The following is a 21401-nucleotide window of genomic DNA, read 5'->3' as shown; positions in this document are numbered from 1 at the left end:
AGACAAGCAAACAGGAAACATGGACTCCCCACGAACATAGTAATGGGGGAGAAACTAGACACAAAGGACAACCCATTCATCCACCTGTTATCCAGGTACAATAAACGGAAGGAGGCAGCGAGATTCTTTGTAATTTATTATATGTTGCAAACAATGGCATCAGCCTCACTTCACCGATACGTGGTCCACCTGAACCAGAATAATGCAATATTTACTGGTACACTCATTCCATAGGCATCCCCTGTCCACCCACAGTGATGCTGTCTTATGTAGTGATACATGATCCACCCATAGGCAACCCTGGCCAGTAGTTATGCAGTCATATTGTATTGGTACATGATCATTCCATAGGCATCCCTTCTTGAAACAGTACAGGTATTATGCAGCCAGCAGCTAGACTACCACTCAGAATCAAAGGTAGGTTTTGCAAAAGAACAGATGACTGAGCATCACAGCAAAAGCAAACTAAGAGAACTGAGTGGCTGGTTTAAAGGCGATGGGATCTAAAACACACTGAGAAAATAAGGCTGTGCACCGACAAAATGAGAATTCTATTAATGGGGGTATTTATGTCAAAAAAAGAGTTCAAGTTAGACTGTGCGTTCACAATATCCAAATGCACTTAACTGAAGTTCACTAGATGGTGATAATATTTAGCAGGCTACAGGTTTGCGTGTCATGGTCAAATAATTCTGTAAGCATTATTTTATGGGGCCTAAAAAAACAAAACAACAACAACAAAAAACACAAACAAACAGAATAGGATTATTCCGAGATAAATGGCTGAAAATAACGGGAGAGTAAGATTAATCCAAAATAAATGGCTAACACAGCACACACTCTCTTGCACGCACGAAAAAGGAATGATATCAAGAGAAAAGTTACCCTTTTTCAAGAATCAGGATGAAATAAATTGCCAAAAAATAACAACTACTCTAAATTCTGTCCAAAACGTTGTGTACACATGGCTGGCTATGTACATAAATGTGAACAAAAGCTGCAAAGCTGAACCACATGCACTCTCCTCACCCCCCTGCCCCTCGTAAGAAAGCGCGCAGGAAATAAGTTAATCAGAGAAGTATTGATTCTTGGGATGTTCATGTGTTAACTGAATTAATTTCACTTGGACTGTAGAAGCCAAGTGATGAAGAAAGCGGTTTGTTGTGTGGTTTTCCCATCAGAATGGAGCCACACACCACCCCAGTTTTCTGCCACCCCCTCTCTGTCACACACATCGCCCACACTGCCTCAACACCACAAGCATTGTGTCAGCCACGTCACATTCACTACCCACAAAAATAACTTCAGTCTGTCACAGGTCGTACAAATATACACAGTGTCAACCTGTACCGTGCAATCAATTCATCCACAGAATGGGAAATGGCTTGCAACAAGACGAAAGGCTGAGACATCCAACAGTATTGTGAGACCAAGAAAAGCTTCTGGTTTCATTACATATCCATACAGTATCACACTAGTAGTTTACAGGAAGATGAAAAACAAGAGAACTTCATTAACGACTACAATCAAATCACAGAAGTCTGCATAATGTTTGATTCCGGTCAATCTCATCTCCAGAAGATCATGGGTCAGTGATCAATTTCTTTATTCAAAATTATCAAAATCAGAAACTTGGCGACATGATCAGAAACATAACTAGCAAAATTAGGTATCAAACAACCATGCAAAACTGACTGCTCTTGACAGAAAATATACATTTTTTTCCTTTCTAATTTAGTTTGCCAATACCATGATCAAAAAAATCTGTATCTCCAGCAGAAATACAGCATGAAGCATGATGAAGAAAAAGCACCTTTATGAAATAGACATGGCATTCCAGCTTATTGTTTTATTCTGAAATCAATGAACACAGAAAGTTGCATTCCCATGGTAGAAAAGAACACATACCAAGCTGAACCAAGAAACAGTCGCCAATAACCCAAGTACACTTACTCTTGATTGTAAACCTCACCCTTCCTATCTCAACATAATTTCAGCTGTTTTATCTACAACAACAGTGTCAAGACAAATCTGACCTTTTTCCTTGTTATTTTATGCAAATAATTCTCTTTTTTTACAGTTAAATTTTACAATCAAGAGGTAGTGCTGACAAGATCAATACAAAGTGTACGTACATGGGTTCTGTTTCAAATGACCCAAATAACCATATCTCAAGAAAACACATCAGCACAACTTGTTACCACAGCGGTGAACTTCCATCATTGTGCTTGCCTGACCCATCCAGGGTCCACAGCAGCCCCTAATGCTTTGATGGAGAGCAACCCATGTCATCACAAAAGACACAACCACAGAAAATATACACCTCAGTGCCCTTGATAGAGCAAGCAAATGATTCACTGTTGACATAAAACTGGACATAACTACTTGAAGCATTCCTTTCTCCCATTCATTAGCTATATAGAAACACCAACTGAACATCTCTTTTTCTGACCACTCACAAACTTGGCAACATAGGAAAGTGAGAATTAAAGCTAGAGGTGACATATCTCTGTGAAATGATTAATTAAACATAGAAAAAAAAAAGTAGAGAAAGCGCTTCATGTGTGTACACATACGTTCTGGTCTCCTCAACACAAGCTATATAATATACTACTGGCAAACAAATGGTTACACAACTCTCTCCGTGGCACACATACACCATAAAGTACGCAGGTATGAATTATGTACAACCAAGGGGGTTCTCTCTCATCAGAAATGAAAGACTTCATTGACGCCGTCAGGGAGAAGAACCATCTCTTTCATCAGGAACACACACGTCGTCCAAGTCCTTGTTCACTCAAACAAAACAAAACAAAAAAATAAAGAAAAAACAACAACCAAACTGTCGTTACTTCTTGGGTTTTGCCGGAGACATTTTCGGGATGCGGGAGATTTTGGTTTGAGTGGCAGAGGGAAGGGTGACAGTCCTGGTCTGCACCACGTGTGTCTGGTAGGTCAGGGTGGTGTCTTTGCGGCCCCCCACATTGCGAGACTCACTCTGCACGGTCGTGTACACTTCCGGCTCCGCCATGTCCGAGCTGGCCTCACTGCCAGTGCGGCTGGCCGGTCGACTGCCGGTAATACTGCCCGCCCGACTGGAACTGCGACTGGCTGTTGACACGTCACAACATGGGGTTAGTCTGCATTCAGGCTTCATGGGAAGACTGAAAATCAAAGCATCATCGTTCACAGTAAACACCACCCACCCCCCCAAAACAAGAGTTGGCTACAAGGCAGCACAAAAACAGTCATGCATGCAGAACACTTGTACATGCGAGTGAGTGTGAAGAAGAAAGAAAAATATAGTGATGATGATGATGGTGGTGCTGATGACACATTCAGTGTTAATGCCTCCTACCTGTGTGATACGAGGCCTGTTAACTCCTTTGTTGATTAGTTTGCTGTACAGCAGAAATCTTTTATTATTATTCTGTTTTTTTACTCAACTGCATGAGTCTGTACCAATGACAGCAAGAATACACTGACAGTGGTAGCTTATGGAAGCGGCCAGTTAATGTTTTCATGGTCGCACTTCATATATATATATATATATATATATGAAGAAAAAAATATATATGAAAGCTAATTCCATTATCAGAAGGTGCTCACCCTGGACTTGTTCAAAATGAGGGACACAACAACTAAACACAGTTGCCCCTTTGATTCTGTCAAGCTGACAGCAGTGTGGACAGCACTGGTGTTAGGGTCAGCCACAGCTGATCAGCATATCCACTGTTGCTCAGACAGTACCGTGACAGGGACAGTTCAGACACACCCACTGACCACAGGATCAATGGACAGCTCCCTAAAGCCATTCACTACACTCAGGGTGCTGATATTATTTTGATGTTAAGACTTTACAGATGGGTGAATCAGGCACACAATGTTTGTGGAAATGCTAACAGTCGTTCACTCACTGAAATGCTTTTCACACTTTTATCCATGGAAATGATTCCTCACTCATGCACACAGACAAACACATACATGTTGAAATACACACATACACATGCATGCTCCAATATACTCATAAGGAAGTGATACACACAGGTATGATGCATGCACACAGAATTAAAAAAAACAACAAAAAACATACAAAACAAAACACCTTATCATGACTGGAACAACTGATCAGCTGAGAGTGTTGACATGACAAATGTCTTCTATTATTTGAAACAAAGTGACATTAGATCCACACACACACACACACACACACACACACACATACAAGCACAGACATATGTAGGACACACACTAAAACAGTTTCAAAGAATAAAAATAAAGTTGCGCAGGTGTCTTCTAACTAATAACTGCTCTGACATGAACTTCACAATCTACGCACATCTAAAGCAACAGCAAATCATAGAACAACACCCAGAAACAGTGTGCATGTCACTGTGAAACAAATCTCAAAGATGCATCTGGGTGAGGAAATTGGTGAGGAAGGTGTGGGAAAGAAAAGGATTCACTGGATGAACAAGCTGAGCAGTCCATTCGGTAAAGAAACAAGACGGGACAGCTTCCTGGATTCTGGGCCCCTCTGTGCCAGATAGCAATCATGCTACGTTCCACCGCTACTGCTCCCTCCACCCTCCAGGGTTGTAGAGGCTCTGCATGGTGGGGCAATGCACCACACCCCCATCTGTCACTGGTCTGTGCCAGTGCCTGGGTCTGAGCAAAGCTTCTTCCAGACCACTGCTCTCTCCTCTTCCCATAGAGGACAGTACTGGAGAGGCCACAGATCCCAGTTATGTGGTCTTGCCATTTCAGTTTCCTCTTTCTTTTGTTCCACAGTGAGGTCACAGAAGTGAATGGTGGACAGTGATCTTTCTCATCTTTTCTCTGTCCACCTACCCTGCCCTCTCACAGTGTTCTCCACCTGAGGCTCACAGACAGGAAAGGTCATGCTGGCTGACAGTGAAGGGGAGTCATGTGCAGAAAAGAACACAAAAATCAAGCAACAACTGGCAGTCATCGATAGTGCTGCAAAGAGACATGAAAAACTAGGGATGGACTGAATGGCTGTGTGTGTGTGTGCACGCGCGCGCAAGTGCTTGCGTCTATATAGTGTATTCCAAAACAGAGCAATGAAGAACAACTTTGTACTCCCAATCAGATACACACACGCACACAAACTAACTAATTACTATCAAACAGAAGACACACCAAACACTGAACCACTGATGGGGTGGTGATGTTACCATCCCATCCACCCACCTGACTACACCCAACTTTCCACCCACACAGGAAAGTGGGAGACTAAAAACCTTCAGGTGATAGTGATTACATCACTGAACTAAAACAAAATACAGCAACAAAAAAAGAAATAACCTTGTTACTGCCAGATTGGCAAGGTGTTTGGGAAGTAAAATATATGTCAGTCATACCTAAATGTTTAATACCACATTCAGGAAAAACAACAACTAGTTCTGCTACTGGCCACTGATTAAAATAACCAATGATATGAATTCTGCATCATTTTCTCTCAGTATTTGGTTTTACTGTACACACACACACACACATATATATATATTCTGACTTTTAAAAAAAGCAGTATTAAAAAAACTTCAATAATGCTTTTATATTAGCAGAATAAAAGCAGCTGCAGAGACCAACTGGCCACCTCACACTGTTGTAAAATAACCAGACCATGTAGTTCTATGGCCATTCACATAAATGCAGTTCATCCTCTTCCAGATTCTGGAGATGAATGTTCATGCTTTCAACTTTCTTTTCCTTTTATTTCTTTCTAATTACTTTGTGTGTGTGTGTGAGTGTGTGTGTGTGTGTGCGTGTGTGTGTGTGTGTGCACACGTGTGTGTGTGTGTGTGTATGTGTGCGCGTGCATGCGTGTGTGAGTGCGCGCACATGTGTGTTTTGCTTTTCTTATTTCTCTGCTTGAATGTGTTGTTGATGCTTTTCCTTCTTTTTGTCTTTCATTTATATATTTCAACAATAAGGAGTGAGGAAAACTGGAGTAAGTGCGTTTCTCCAAGAACAGAACATCATGCTGAAACAGGGCCTTGACCTCTGATCAGCAGTTCAGTGCCTGAAGGTGTTTCCTTTCATTCTGTACAGTTGACCTCCAAACAACTGAACCGATACAACCAGTTCATCTACTTGATCTTCAGTGGCCCACATTGTTACGGCAAGCGAATCAAAAACCAAAAAAAAGGTACAACACAAAACTACAGTTCACTAAACAAGCTTCTTACCTCAGTATGACTAGCATCCAAGAGATAGCATTCCCAGAGTGGAAAACAATACACATACGCAATGTATATAACACGGGGAATACATAGTTAGAAGGAAAAATACAACCAAGTTTTATACCCACTGGTGGTCAACCTCATCTTTAGACTTGCTTTGCATTTCAGGGGTCTTTTGAAATCATAAAACATTTGAGCAGCAAGTAATGTACTGACTTTTGCAGCAAAACTTCCTCCATTGTTCATGGATACATCGTAATTCAGTTTCGCAAGTTTTTTGTCATGACTTGTCAACAGTCTGAAATGAAAACAACAGCAGAAAGTCTGCCAATAATTTGGAAAAAAAACACAAAAACAAAAACAAAACAAAAAAAAACAAAGAACCCACCGAACTAAATGTGGTCTTCTTTCTGGATCTCTCAAGTTACCTTCATTATTCATAATCTGTGGCTGCTTCCAACTGCGGGGGAAATTAGGCAGCCAAAACACACACACACTATAACACACACCCTATGATAACTTCACGGACTACAACCACCCTCACCTGGACTGCTGATGTTTCTGGGACTCTGCAGAGTGGAGGAACGAGGACTTTTGATGTCTCGCGTGACCTTGGTGCGTGTGACCTTCTGACCGTCCGGGTCGGTTCTGGACATGATCTGCGTCACCTCCCCATCGGGGCTGGTCTTCACACGCTGGCGCCATGGTGTGGGGTACATCGTCTTCTCACGAATCTGACACATCACAAACCAACACGCTCGTGTCAGCAGTGAAGGAATCACATGTAGTTCACCCCCGAAAACGGAGTATGGCTGCCTACATGGCAGGGTAAAAACTGTCATACATGTAGAAGCCCACTCGTGTACATACAAGTGAATGTGGGAGTTGCAGCCCACGAACAAAGAAGAAGAAGAAGAGGCATGTAGTTCAGTTAAACAGGTCTGTAGGTATGCAGCGCATCATCTGCTATCATAACTTTATTCGTCAAGTAAAAAAAACAACAAAAAACAACCTACACACACATACACAACAACACAAAACAACACAAACCTTTTCAAGAGGCACTAGTCCAAGAAATCTAGGTCACTTACATGCAACAACGTGAGAAAAAATGCAGTAAGTTTCAAACTTTGCACACATCAAGTTCCATTACTGTCGATTACAGTGTTCTGTAAAAAAAAAAAAAAAAAAAAAAAAAAAAATCTATTCCCACCAACACTGCCAAATATCACCAAGACAAGCCTAGCCTTTCCACAGTTTGGCATAAGACGAATTTAGGGGTGGGGTGGAATATTAAAAAAAAAAGAAGGTAATATCGGTGCTTAATCTCATCCCTAAGTAAAAATTTCACAGTAATTATCTTCTTTATTGATGAAAAAAATCCCAACAAAAAACACCAACTGCTGAACAAAACTCGATTCCAATATCCTCACTAAATACAGTATATCCTCACTAAATACAGTCTAAAGAACAAAACTTGATTCCAATATCCTCACTAAATACAGTATATCTTCACTAAATACAGTCTAAAGAACAAAACTTGATTCCAATATCCTCACTAAATACAGTATATCCTCACTAAATACAATCTAAAAACTGGCAGTATGATGAGCTGCTAAGAAATGAAAAACTGCTATACTAAGATAATTCACACAGACCAAAATGGTATTATGAAAGGAAGGTATAGTCTTGAAAATAAATCTACCACCATATGACCTATTGATGTATACAAATGAAAGTTATCAAGTATTCTATTCTATGAAAGGCAGGGATACTGGGGAAAATATCCTACCACCATGATGGCCTATTGATGTATACCAATGAAAGTTATAAAGTATTCAATTCTATGAAAGGCAGGTTTATTGTAGACAATATCCAGTACCACCATATGACCTATTGATGCATAATAATGAAAGTTATTAGGGCCAGACATGGCTGCTGTTTTTTTCAAAACAGTTTTATTCTAAATTCTGAATATTATTATAGGTGGATATTGTTAGATATCACTCAGGATTCACAAAAAAGGAAGAAAAATACACTCTTCATGCACCGGTTGCCAGGGAAATGATTCAAAATGGCCGACAAAAAAAAAAAAAAAAAAAAGTACTTCATGAATCAATTTCGTTTTTGATTTATTATGACCTTAACTCACTTTCTACGTTGGGATAGCATTATATTTATAAAATTGAATTTTTCATCCATTTTTTTTTTTAAATGACACTTTCTGTTCATGAATTTTTTAAAAGTAAACAGCTGTGATGAAAGAACTTATGGCAACCGGTGCATGAAGAGTGGTTTGGTTTTGTCTTTATATATTTTTGTGCATCCTGGGTGATACCTATAATATCCACCTATAATGATAATCAGAATTTAGTATAAAACTGTTTTAGAAACAGCTGCCATGTCTGGCCTTAAGTATTCTATTGTATGAAAGGCAGATATATTGAGGGAATCATCTTACCACCATATGACCTACTGATGTCTACTAATGAAAGTGATAAAGTATTCTATTCTATTCAGGCACTCAGACACACACATAGCCACAAACACATACACTTTATTAGAAAAATCAGTATAAGGTCGATTTCATAACCGATGGAAGGGAAAGTTTTTTAAAACATAAAGGGACATTATTCCCCGAGAATATTATTAAAGAAAAGATAACGAATCCATCAGCTTGCTATACAAGATTAATAACCTCTACTTTCTTCCATATAAAACTTGACGCGCTGAAGACAAAATATAGTAAAAATGTTTCATGCACCTGTGGTAAGCAGTTCAGTTTGCATCATTGTTTGTTTCACTGTCAGCAGTTACGTACCTTCTTGCCCAAGTATTTCAAAGAGAATAACTATTCTGCAGATGATTTTTGGAAAGTTATTTCCAACAAGGTTCTTATGGTCAAACGAACTTTCACAGGCATTAGTTCATAGCCCTGTTTCTACATTCCTTTAATGCACTTCAGAATTGTGTTTATGGTTTCTGATTATTATTGCTACTACTGAATTGTTACTGTTAAATGTAATTGCATGTTATTTATGCATTTTTTTTCGTAGTTTTCTACCTTTTCTGTTTTCCTCCTCCCCCCCCCCCCTCCGCCCCCCCACTTTCTTATTCTTTTCTCTAAATAGTCTAATATCACTAATAGTGAAAAGATGCTAAACTAAAGAATGAACACACACACACACACACCCTCTGCCCCGTTACCTTGGTGATGGGGCCGGACATGGAGGACCCAGTGGAGCGGCTGGTGGGCGAGTTGTTGGTGGAGGTCTCCGACTGGGAGGAGCCGCCTGGGCTCTTGGACACAAAGCCCGTCATCGACTGGCTCACCCCCGCCGCCAGAATGAAGTTCTCTCGCAGCTCCACGTTGGTGCGACCCTTGGCTGAAAAGTGATGCCAAAGTCAACGCTCTGTCATTCAACACACCCAGAAAACACAGGGCATGGCATTTTTTTTTTTTTTTTTTTTTAAATACCTTTTCTTTTTCTTTTATCAAACTGATACTAAATCAGTGAAGGAATTGTGTGAACATCTGACTTCACAATATCTGTCCTACCAGTTTGGTAATTTTCGATATTCTTAAAACTTGATTGAAAAAAAAAAGAAGTTAAAATAGGCATTGTAATTTTGTTTAAGAAATATATCAGTTTGTTAAAAAACAAAACAAAAACAAAACAACAAAAACACACACAAAAAACCACCCCACAAGCAGAATAAAACCTATCACCTTTTTCTGGCAACAACTACAAAATAAAATATATGCATAATCTGTACACCTTTGAGCTGTACATTTACATCACTAAGGATCCAACACATCTTTATCAGAGTAAGATAGTAACACTAAGAAAAATTAAATCTATCAGGAACTAACCAGTCCAGACAAATCATAATCCCAGACCCAAGAATATAATGCATCATTGTGACCAAAGAAAAAAAAAGTTCTCCAAATTATCTTATTTCAAAACACTGCTGCCATGAGAAGTCTACATCAATCTACCAGACACGCACACTATTTTACTCACGAGTAAAAACCTCCACAGTAAATACAGAATCAGTTTTCAACTATGTTAATAATCCTCTGCTTGGTTTGAAGGCTCAATCACAATCAATTAAGTGGAACAGGATCAAAGTACTTCATGTTAACTTGGTCGCATGCATTTACTTCACTATGACCAACATTCAGTGTTAGTGTTAACCAGCTACAGAGCTCCTGTACTGCACCACAACAGATCTCACCCTGTCAAATTCAGGTTTCTCACTCTCCCAGGGGAGGGCTTGTCACCAGAGTAAGGCACCACTTTTTTCTACATGCAAATCGTATTTGTGTTGTACTGTATTACTTCTTTGTCACAACAGATTTCTTGAGCGTGTTGCCACAGTGCAGAACTAGAATTTTCTCCCACATGAATGTGTAATTGTATTGCATAAAATTATTTTTTTGTCACAACAGATTGCTCTGTGCCAAATTCAGGTTGCTCCACAAAGGAACAGCACATCAATGTGCAGTGCTACAATTTTTTTCCTTGTCTTCAAAGTGGATTTGTCACACTGCTGAAAAGGATTTTTCTTCAGAATTTTGCCAGAAACAACCTCTTTGCTACCATGTGTTCCATTACATGTGCTAAGTGCATGCTGCACATGGGACCTCGGTTTATCGTCTCATCTTACAGGCTAGTACCCAGATCACAACTCAAGGTCTAGAGGAGTGGTGCAAGGGAGTGAAAATTCCAGTCCATGTGTAGAGTACTTTTGGCTCTGGCACTTTGGGAACCATGTGAAACCAATATTGTCTGTAACACTATTTCATTTCTACTCTAAAGAACTGCATGCTTTAGCTTAGTAGTAGTAAAGAGCTACAATTATAAATCAACATGCCATTTTGGGAATTGATCACTTGATCAAATGTTTCCTTTCACTCTGTGTCGAAATGTGTACTGTCCTATCTAGAAAATAACACTTTTTTCCCTTTTGGTATTTCTTTTCATCAGATTGAGGTCTCGCATTCTTTTCAGAGAAGGAAACCTGTTTAATGTCCTGTCAAATATACTGGTGATATCAGAGACCTTACTTTCCAACTGTTAACTTTTGTTCCGTACTTAAGGACATGGTAATATGTAATGACTAGTAAGAGAGGTGCACCACAAGAGTAAAATATATTCATTTCTTAAATAAAAAGACAGCATAAGATTTAACTAAACTCACAGAGAGAAAGAGAGAGGAGAAAGAAAAAAAGAGAGAGACAGACAGACACAGCAAGAGAAAGAAAGATGATGCAAATACCATATGCACAATACATACACACTATGCTCCACTTAAAGAAGAAAAAATCTAAAGAAACAACAGTTTGTTTGTTGTTTTTTTTTTGTTTTTTTTTACCATATGTACCATTCAGCAAATAATTTTTAAAAAAAGAAAAAAAATCAAAACAGGAAAGAGAAAGTTTGACAGACCAGAACACCATGGACACATAACTGAAAACCATTATACACAAGCTCGCTGAAGCAGATAAATGCTCATAAAAGATAATTCAGGGGAAAAAAAAGGAGTAATATAACATTTTGCACTTAATTCATGTTTGATGTGATGTTGTCTCCTCTTGTACTAACATCGACTATTACAACAACAACAACAGCAAAAAACAATAAGAAGCAAGTGATATAATAATAAAATGATTTTGCAAGAGTTGGAGGATATGGGCAGTGTGTGCCCTTGTGTGCCCTAAACAGGAAGTGAGAGAAAAAAAGCGTGAGAGAGTGAGAAAGAGAGAAAGAGACAGACAGAGACAGAGGTAGAGACAGAGACATACAGAAAGAGACAGAGACAGAGACATACAGAAAGAGACAGAGAAATCAAACAAACTGGGCCAGGACTGACCCAGCATTTGCTCCAAGCATCAGTACAGATCCGAGTAATCAAAGTAATAAAAAATTAAATTAAATTAAAAGGGAACCCATCACCCAAATTTTCAGCACCTCACTAGCACCAATTAACAGTGACACCCCCCACACCCCCAAATCCCCCCAACAACAAAAAAAATCTTCTTACAGGTCAAACCACTCCCTGAAGGTGAGTGGGGGTGGGGGAAGGGGCAGAGGGAGAGAGGGGAGGGAGGGTGCAGCCCTGCTATAACCATCACACTGCAGTCCTGTCCCACACTTAACACCGACACCAAGGAACACACCGTCAAGTGATCAAGGGAAAACATCACACCACCAAATCCAACACTGCATCAAGCCCTGTGAGTCACATCGCCCACAACAGAAACACTCCACACACCAAAAACATCCACAGTCAGCGGCTGCCGTGTGTGTAGTAGAAGAAAAAAAGGCAAGCCTGAGGCCTGAACCAATCGACTTCCGTCAGATTGTTACAAAAACCAGTGACTACAGGGTAAGGTGTAGAGGTGGGAGGGACCCACATGACATCCAGTGCAGTAGCTGTGTGCCGTGACAGTGACACAGGGAACACACACACACAGGGAGAAGAGGGGAGGGAGGCAGGGAGGAGGGATGCACATGGAACAAACTCAAAGCCCACTGCCATGCATCAATTGACAAATAAAAATAAAGCTGCAAAACAAAATTACAACTGGGTCATGCACAAACTTGTATCATTTAGGCATTGTAACACACACACAAAATTTGGAAAAATAAAGTCAGACAATGAAAGCAGTCTTGCTCTTGGCAAATCAGCAAAAATGTTTTGGTTAAAAATTCAGGCGATACAATTTGATAATGATAATCAGATAATAAAATTTTGATTTACGAAAGTCCTTGTCACTCTTTAAGCATTTCCAGTGGTTATTGAAACACCCCCTTTGCTCAAGCTGAATAACAACAAAATCAAAATATTATTCTAAAAAATCCAGTTGGTAAAAAAACATGGGTGTGAGCATAAAAAGAAAAAAAAAAATTACACAAGGACTTAAAAAAAAAAAAGCAGCAAGGAAAAAACTGGTGTGGCTGAAACCAAACAACACAAGGTCAGAACACAGGAAAGCCATAAGCTATGGGAGAGTAAAAAAAACAAAACAAAAAAAACCAAAAAAACAACATCAAAACCAAACCAACCACAATGTCTCAGACATGTGAGTTAAAACCAGACTTCTTTCTCACTCCGCTACGACACAATGCTCGGGAAGAGGCAAACCCAAAACAACACACACACCCACGACAGCAACAAACCAAGGAGAAGTGAGGATCGCTACGGACCAGGAGGGAAAAAAATCAAAACCGTCACAACAAAACCCAGGACGGAAGGAAGGAAGGAAGAAGGGAAGATGCATCAACAGTGGGAGAGAGACCCCGTCGTGACGCTGGGACTGACTTTGGGGCTGAGAAGCAGCCGAGGAGGAATGGAGCGGGCAGCTGATATCCTCGCAGTGCTGACACAAATACAACCTACGCTCCTCTTCCATGGCCGGCTGCAGGAGGATGCGTCTTTTTAACCGAAATTTGCGCCTCCACAGCCCAACTTTCAAGCAACAAGAAGAACAAAAACAAAACTTCATTACCAGTCATTCAAATTATAAAAAACAAACAGAAACAAACATTGGAAAAAAAAAAGAAGAAAAAAAGCAGCAAGTGCACATTCAGGTCGGATAACAAACACTTACAATCGGTACACTGGTGAGGCATGCGGATGATCATTCCTAAAAAGCGGAATCACATACAGGTTTGAAAGATGTGTAAACCGTTTTCAGGAAATACTCCTCGTCCATGTAAAGATATATGATGTACACATGAATAACAGCAGGCATGTGTATATATATATATATATATATATACTTTTTCCTGAGAAGAATCAGACACAGTACATATAGAAATGAATCTCATCATAAGCCTCCATTAAAGCCTTTTCCAAAATAGACATCATTCTTTTGCTCCTTCAGATTTTCTCTTCATCATCCACAACTAAAGCTGGAAAAGAACAGACGTTATATCACAGTGCTTTAATCACTTTCCTTGCTCCATCACTAAAAGATATGCATGAGTAGGAATGATTACGAAAGAGAATGTTAAATGCGCCAAAAAATATAATCATATACTTGAAACAGATTATTTCTTCTATATAAAAATAGGGGGATTGTCTATGTGGAAGACTACAGTAATCAATTTTCTGATGTACTGGATGTATGACTAACAACTGAAAATTAAAAAATACAAAATACAAAATTAAAAAAAAGAAAAAAAAAGAAGAAAAAAAAAGAAGAAGAAAAACAACACAACTAACGTGCACAAATACTTTCTCATTTATGAAATAAAAATGTATCACTGGAACTACACCTAACTTCTCATCACACTTTGAACTGTCCCACACCATCTTTGCTTCATGAACTAATGCCTACAGACACGTGCATAGAAAAAACCCTGAGACACAACCCCAAACCCTATCTATTTCTGAGAGAAGCTGAGGAGAATCGGGTTTTATCAGCTTAATTAATGTGTAAGTTTCATGTCATCTAAAATGGTTGGGTGTTCAAACTAAGTTGCAGAGGCTCAGCACACAATAAAAGACAATTCTTTCTTCTTCTTTTTTTTTTCTTTTTTAAGGTTCACAGTAATTTTTTTTCCCATTTTTAGACTGATATCCCATGTTGTATGTCCCATACATGAGCTACATTTGCTGCTGAAAACAAAACACTGAAATGCCAAAACAGTAGCACACAGTGCTGCTTCAAAGAAAACACACAAAATTCAAATAGAAAATGTTAACACAGTTGTACACTGTCTGCTTCCTCATTGCACAGTCTGGGGGGTAAGACGATTGTTCTGTTTCTTTTATACATATTCTGCCATCCCACATATGCAGCCTGCAATGTACAGATCTATGATTTTGTGAGTGAATGGTGTGATCGTTCCGAATGTTACACAGCTGATCATAACTTTTTAGGTCATTCATTCAACCTGTCATTGAAAAATGTTAAAATCATTAATTGGATCGGTCTTTTTCTGTTGTTTTTTTTTCCAGTTTTTCTTGGACCCACAAAGAACTTCTCTCCCCCTTACTCCTCCTCCCAAAAAAACAACAATAACAGGATCTAAACATTTAAATAACAACATGATGCTTACTGCTATGGACTACAGGAGCAGTGGAACATTTCATAATGAAAAAGAAAGAAAACTATAAAAGAAGAAACAACATCAATGCACACAGTGTGCTATCTGCAGGAAAACACTCTGCATGGGATGTGTTCCTTGATGACATAAAGTCACACGCATTCTACACACAACACGCCATCTGGTAGACTATACAAAACATGTACACAATATAATAAACAGACACATTTATCAATCATCCAGCAAAACACCTGCACATCCTTGGAAACAACAGCTGAGATAAAACAACACAGTAGTGCTGATAAAACTGTTAACAAGTAATATATTCATACATATACAAATATATGCATGCACTTAAGTTCTATATACAAATATTTGCAAGCACATAAGTTCTTAACATGGGTAGTAATACAAAAGATATGACCATGAACCTGTCTTGTACACAGATAAATGACAAGATATGTTCTCTGACTAGCCTAGCATTCAATATTGTCATGACTGGAACGACATATGAATTAACAGATGTAGTTTCCAAAACTGGAACGATGAATGAATGTAGCAAGTACTATCATGACTATGAATGAAGTATGAAGCAGATTACATTTACCCCCAACAGCAGCTCAGAGGGAGGGAGGGTACTGGGAATCATTTTAGTTTCTTGTTTGTCCTTTTCAAAAACTGTCAAATTTGCATTTCCCTTTCTGTCTCTCAAACATTTCAACATTCCATGTATCATGTCTGCACTGATATGATTACACTTCCACTGCAGTCAGTCAAAGGTCAACATGACATGTTGGATGTCGTTTATAATGAACCAGGGCTTAATAATTAACACCCTGAAAAAAATCATATCAACCATCTGCACAAAGTTATCCCTCAAAATGTAAAGATTTCTTTCCCAAAGTGTATTTCCTTTCTGATTCAAGTAAGGGTTGAGGCAGCATGCACCATGGATGTTTTAACCACCGTTAGTCACCAACAGTTAGTTCCTTTATAAAGACGTGTTGGTAAAACATTCTAGTATTGTCATGTAACGATGGACTGCCCCGTCTCCTCTGATGTGATAAATACAATACAGACATGACAGACCATTATGGAATGAGAGTGGATGTTTTCTATGATACTTACTGTACTGGAACTCTGGATACAAAGCCATACAAAATCACTCATCACTTGCATTTCAAAGCCAGTGTAAACTCTCATTTCAAAGCCATAATGTTCACTCTCTCTATAGTTTCACAACTTGTAGTGTTTAGATCAAAGGGCCATCACGGAAATAAAAAAAAAGATCAAAGACCCATTATGTGAACAGAAAACCAGACACCCATAATATGAACAGAAAAGTAATCATCCACCTCAACCATTCATTCGCAAATGCACATCATTACTGTGTAAAGAAGGCAGATTACATATCAGTATACATATCATAAAGATATCATCCCATTCTAAACTGCATGAAGACGACAAAACGGCAGCTTATATACCAAAATATATATTATTCATATCATCCCATTCTCAAATTGCATAATTTAGACCAAAAGGCAACTTATATACCAATATATATATAATACCATCCCCAGTGCAGCTAGCTATATTGGCCATGCACCATGACGGCCTCTCTGTAGTTGAACAGAGGAGAAAGAGAGAAAACCACACACACCTGACAACAGCGACAGAAAGGGGGGTGTCTACAGGAGAGTCACCACACACCCTCACATCACACACACTGGGGGAAAAGTCAATAACATCCGTTTTCTTCAACCTCAAGAAAGAAAAAAAAGAGGTACACTAAGGATACCTGGTTCTGTCACTTCAGAGAGAAAGGTTTGAAGAAAGAAAAAAACAACAACAAAATAAACAGAGATAAAGATCAGATTTCATAAAGACATTGGAAATAAGATACACTTCTTTAACAGTAATGATGAAGAATTTCATGTTTTCAAACAGATGACCAGAAAAACTATACAAGTATCAACAGTAATAATGAGCAGAAAAGCATGTAAGGCTTATAATTGTCACATCCCATGTTTTCTCTCCTCCCCACCCCCCATCCTCAAAACCAAACAGTACACAGAAGAGATGAAGACAACACAGACCACTTGTGGCAGAAAAACAACAACAGTGTACACAATGACAACAGCGGAATGACAGCGACACAGGTCTGAGGGACAGAGGATGAGGCCAGACCAAGCATCCAGCTGGGATGCATCAAGCCAGGGCCCTGACAGGACACAGATGATGGACATGTGTGTACGGACAGTGGTGGAAGAACAAAGCCCCAGCCATGCAGGCCTTACCTCGGCACGGGTCATTCTTCACCAGGAACTCATCCAGGGCCACCCAGCCCCCACCCACACGCACCATCACTGTGCTGCGGAGGATCCGAACCAGGCGCAGTCTCTGAGAGTCTCCAAACTGCCAGACAGTAGGAGGTGGGTTATGAACATCGCGAAACATACATCACGTGGTTCTGAACAGTTCAAAACATGAATATTTCCTTATTTGAATCAATTCCATAGGTAGCATTCAGTGTCTCACCCACCCCAAACAAAAATTACCATTATCCCTTACAATTTAACGCAGATGAAGCAGCTAATCTTTGTCCAGTATCAAGGATCCAGTATTATAATGACTGTAGTGAAAAAAAAAAGAAAGAACTGTCACCGCTGTGTGAAAGACTGCATGTTTGGCAATGTTCATCCTCTCTGAGTCACACCAGCCAATGTAGTAGCTTCTTATTCAATGAGAAACAAAACTGATCACACAAAAACTTATAGATAATTTTGAACAGACATATTATTCTTCAGGCTGAATCACTCTGTGGAAGCACACATGCAGACACACACACACACCTTCAATGCTGACCAGTTTTACTAGCCTGCAGAACAAGTTGCACTCACCCGGTATTTGCCCTCTCCGATCTTGTGAATCTTGAACTGCCGGACACAAGTACACTTGCACACTTGGCGCCGCACTTCGTCCTGAATCATCTCCTCTGTTGTGGGTGGTTTTGTCTGCCCACACAATGCAACTCCTCCTCACATTTCACGCCATCAACAACAACATTCATGATCATAACCATAACAATGTGGATTCACAATGCACTCTACCTCCTTTGTAAAAAAAAAAAAAGAAAAGAAAAAGAAAGCCCGGAGTACTAACAATCAACATATACGAGAAAAAATGGTTACAGAACGAACAACACTGGGCCACAATAATCAAGACTTGTGAGCAAGACAAACAGAATGTGCCAATGTCAAAGCACAAAAACACACACACAGACACAGATACACACACACAGACACACAGACACACATAGACACACACACACACACACGCAGACACACACACACACACACACACACGCAGACACACACACACACAGAGACACACACACACACACACACCATGCACAAGGCAGCACCCAGACATCCACGAAAGCAGATTTGTACAAATGTGTTTTGCGGTCAGCTTTGAAACTGAGATTTTGTTTCAGCATGAAGGTCGTGGTTGGGGTGGTGTGTTTTTTTCTTGGTGATAGGACCAAGGTTTTCGAAAACGCATGCCATCCTTGTGATTTCTGAATTTTCTTTTTCTTCTTTGATTCAACCCGTAATTCAAAGGTTAAAATTTCCAACACTAATTTGATAGATTACTCAAAGACCAGTTTTAGACTGGAAAATTATTTATCAGTATCTGTTGGGAATTCTTATCAGTCGAGCTAACATGACCACCTTCAATACTTTTGATCACCTCATGAACTATGAAAGCAGAAACAGAATTGTTTTTTTCCCCCCTTTTTTTTAAAGCAGCATGAACTACGTGCACATAAAAGAACCCATAGCATCAAAATGCTGTCCCTGGAAAATTACTGTAGTAAAAGCCAGTTTGATATAAAGAAAAACCAACAACAACAACACACACACAAACACACACACCAAAACACATGAAGACAGAAAAAAAAAAAAAAAAAAAAAAAAAAAAATATATATATATATATCACCTTCACCTTCACCTCTCCCGTAGTCTGGGTTCAGACCGTTGGGGCACCGCTGCTGACCTGGCCACCACCCCTCTCCACTCTTCACGGTTTTCTGATTTCCTCAGGGCGTCACCGAGCGTCAAGCCTGTCCAACCCCGGATGTTGTCTTCCCATCTCTTCCTCTGCCGTCCTCTCCTTCTGCCTCCTTGTACGGTGCCTTGCAGGAACGTTTTGGCAAGACCAGATGATCGGGAGATGTGTCCATACCACCTAAGTTTGCGTTTTTTCACTATGGACAGAAGGTCTTCGTAGGGTCCAATACTTTGCTTGATTCTGTTCTTCACTTCCGTGTTAGTGATGTGGTCTCTGTAGGAGATGCCAAGTAGTCTACGAAAGCATCTCATCTCGACAGCTTGGATTCTTCTCTCGATGTCCGCAGTCAGGGTCCAAGTCTCGCAGGCGTAGAGCAATATTGAAATAACCAGGGAACGCATCAGTCTGATTTTTGAGCTGAGAGCGATGTTTTTGTTGTTCCAGATGGTGTTCAGCTTGTTGAGTGCCATTGTTGTTTGGGCAATTCTCGAGAGTACTTCTGGTTTAGATCCTTCATCTGACACGATTGCTCCCAGATATTTGAAGCTGTGGACTGTTTTAAGCTTTTCGTCGTTGACTTTGATGTCAATGCTGATGCCGTTGGTGTTGTTAGTCATCAGTTTGGTTTTCTCCGCACTGATTTGCATTCCATACGATGTGGAGGCTTTGTCTAGATGTTTGACCAGGCTTGCCAGTTCTTCTTCTTTTCCAGCCAGTCCATCAATGTCGTCGGCAAAACGTAGGTTTGTGATTGTTCTGCCGCCTATGCTGACTGTTCCTACATGCTCTTCCAGTGCGTCAGCCATTATTCTTTCTAAGAAGATGTTGAAGAGTGTTGGGGAGAGTAGACAGCCTTGTCTCACTCCAACTGTGGTTCTGAACCAGTCCCCGATGCTATTGTTGAGGTAGACGGCGCTGGTGGCTTTGTCATAGAGGTGCTGTATCAGTCTGATCAGGTTGGCGTTGATGTTGTACAGATTCATGGTAGCCCACAAAGCTGCATGCCAGACCCTGTCAAATGCCTTCTTAAAATCAATGAAGACGTGGTAGAGGTCTTGTTGGTGTTGATGGTACCTCTCACATAGCAACCTCAAGTTGAAGATTTGTTCAGTTGTGCTCCTTCCTGGTCTGAAACCTGCCTGTTCTTCAGCAATGATGTTTTCTGCTTGTGGTTTCAGTCTGTTAAGCAGGATCTTCAACATGACTTTGCTGGGATGACTAATCAGGCTGATGGTGCGGTAGTTTTGACACTGCTGGAGATTGCCCTTTTTGGGGAGGGTGATGATCAGTGATTGTGTCCACGGTGTGGGCCATTCCCCTGTTTGCCAGATCTTGTTGCAGATTTTCAGTAGCACATCTATCATAACTTCACCCCCTGCTTGGACCAGTTCTGATGGGATGTTGTCCACTCCTGCCGATTTCCCTTTTTTCAGCGATGCTATTGCTGCCTCTATTTCTTCACGGAGTATGGGTGATTACTGTTATCAGTGGCTGGTGGAACATTCAGTATTGCTGGATCACCTGTGGTCTGTATGTTGTATAGCTCTGAGCAGTATTCTGTCCATCGCTTTAGGATGTCTTGTTCTTCTGTTAGACATTTTCCATCCTTGTCTGGATTTGGAACATAAGTTCATCTTGTTTTGGTAATTCTTTCAAACTTAGTTAGCTTATTATGGTATGAATTTCATGTCAGGTTTTCTTCAATCCCATGCTTTTCCTCCTCACCAACTCCCCTTCCTCCTCAACTCTAACTGATTTCCGGAGTGAAACGACATGCCCATGTTGGCCCCATTCACATACATCAATACGAATATCAGGCATCTAACGTTGGCCAACCAGCATCCAGCTGGGATGCATCGCCGTGCCTACAGGACACAATTCATTTTGTATGGCAGTGTGAAGACAAAGCAGCATGCGCTTCTCGGCCGTCTTTCATCACCAGCTGCTCATAGGACCGCTCCACCCGCATCATTCCAGGTCCGGGCGTCTCAATCTGCAATCAGAGTAGAGTGGGAAACATCCAAACAATACATCTGGTTTGAAGCAGTTCAAAACAGA

General features: G+C 40.1%; 1 protein-coding gene across 19 annotated transcripts in view; it reads right to left on the bottom strand.

Moving 5' to 3' along the window:
• Nucleotides 1-119: 119 nt before the first annotated feature.
• Nucleotides 120-21401, bottom strand: part of LOC143279998 (uncharacterized) — a 431093-nt gene continuing 409811 nt past the window's right edge. For 17 of the 19 annotated variants that reach the window (XM_076584413.1, XM_076584420.1, XM_076584415.1 and 14 more), the window contains 6 exons: nucleotides 18169-18282; nucleotides 17566-17683; nucleotides 13536-13682; nucleotides 9414-9592; nucleotides 6751-6940; nucleotides 120-3111 (listed from right to left, as the gene is read on the bottom strand). In XM_076584413.1, the coding sequence (XP_076440528.1) occupies nucleotides 2849-3111; nucleotides 6751-6940; nucleotides 9414-9592; nucleotides 13536-13682; nucleotides 17566-17683; nucleotides 18169-18282 (1011 nt within the window). In that variant the 3' untranslated portion in view covers nucleotides 120-2848. Of the gene's footprint in view, nucleotides 3112-6750; nucleotides 6941-9413; nucleotides 9593-13535; nucleotides 13683-13824; nucleotides 13861-17565; nucleotides 17684-18168; nucleotides 18283-21401 lie in introns of all 19 variants that reach the window. The other 2 variants (XM_076584408.1, XM_076584410.1) reach the window with 2 other exon arrangements.

Source organism: Babylonia areolata, chromosome 3 (assembly GCF_041734735.1).
Source record: "Babylonia areolata isolate BAREFJ2019XMU chromosome 3, ASM4173473v1, whole genome shotgun sequence".
Taxonomy (NCBI): domain Eukaryota; kingdom Metazoa; phylum Mollusca; class Gastropoda; order Neogastropoda; family Buccinidae; genus Babylonia; species Babylonia areolata.
Note: the sequence above shows the minus strand (reverse complement) of the source record. Positions and strands in the feature narration are given on the sequence as shown.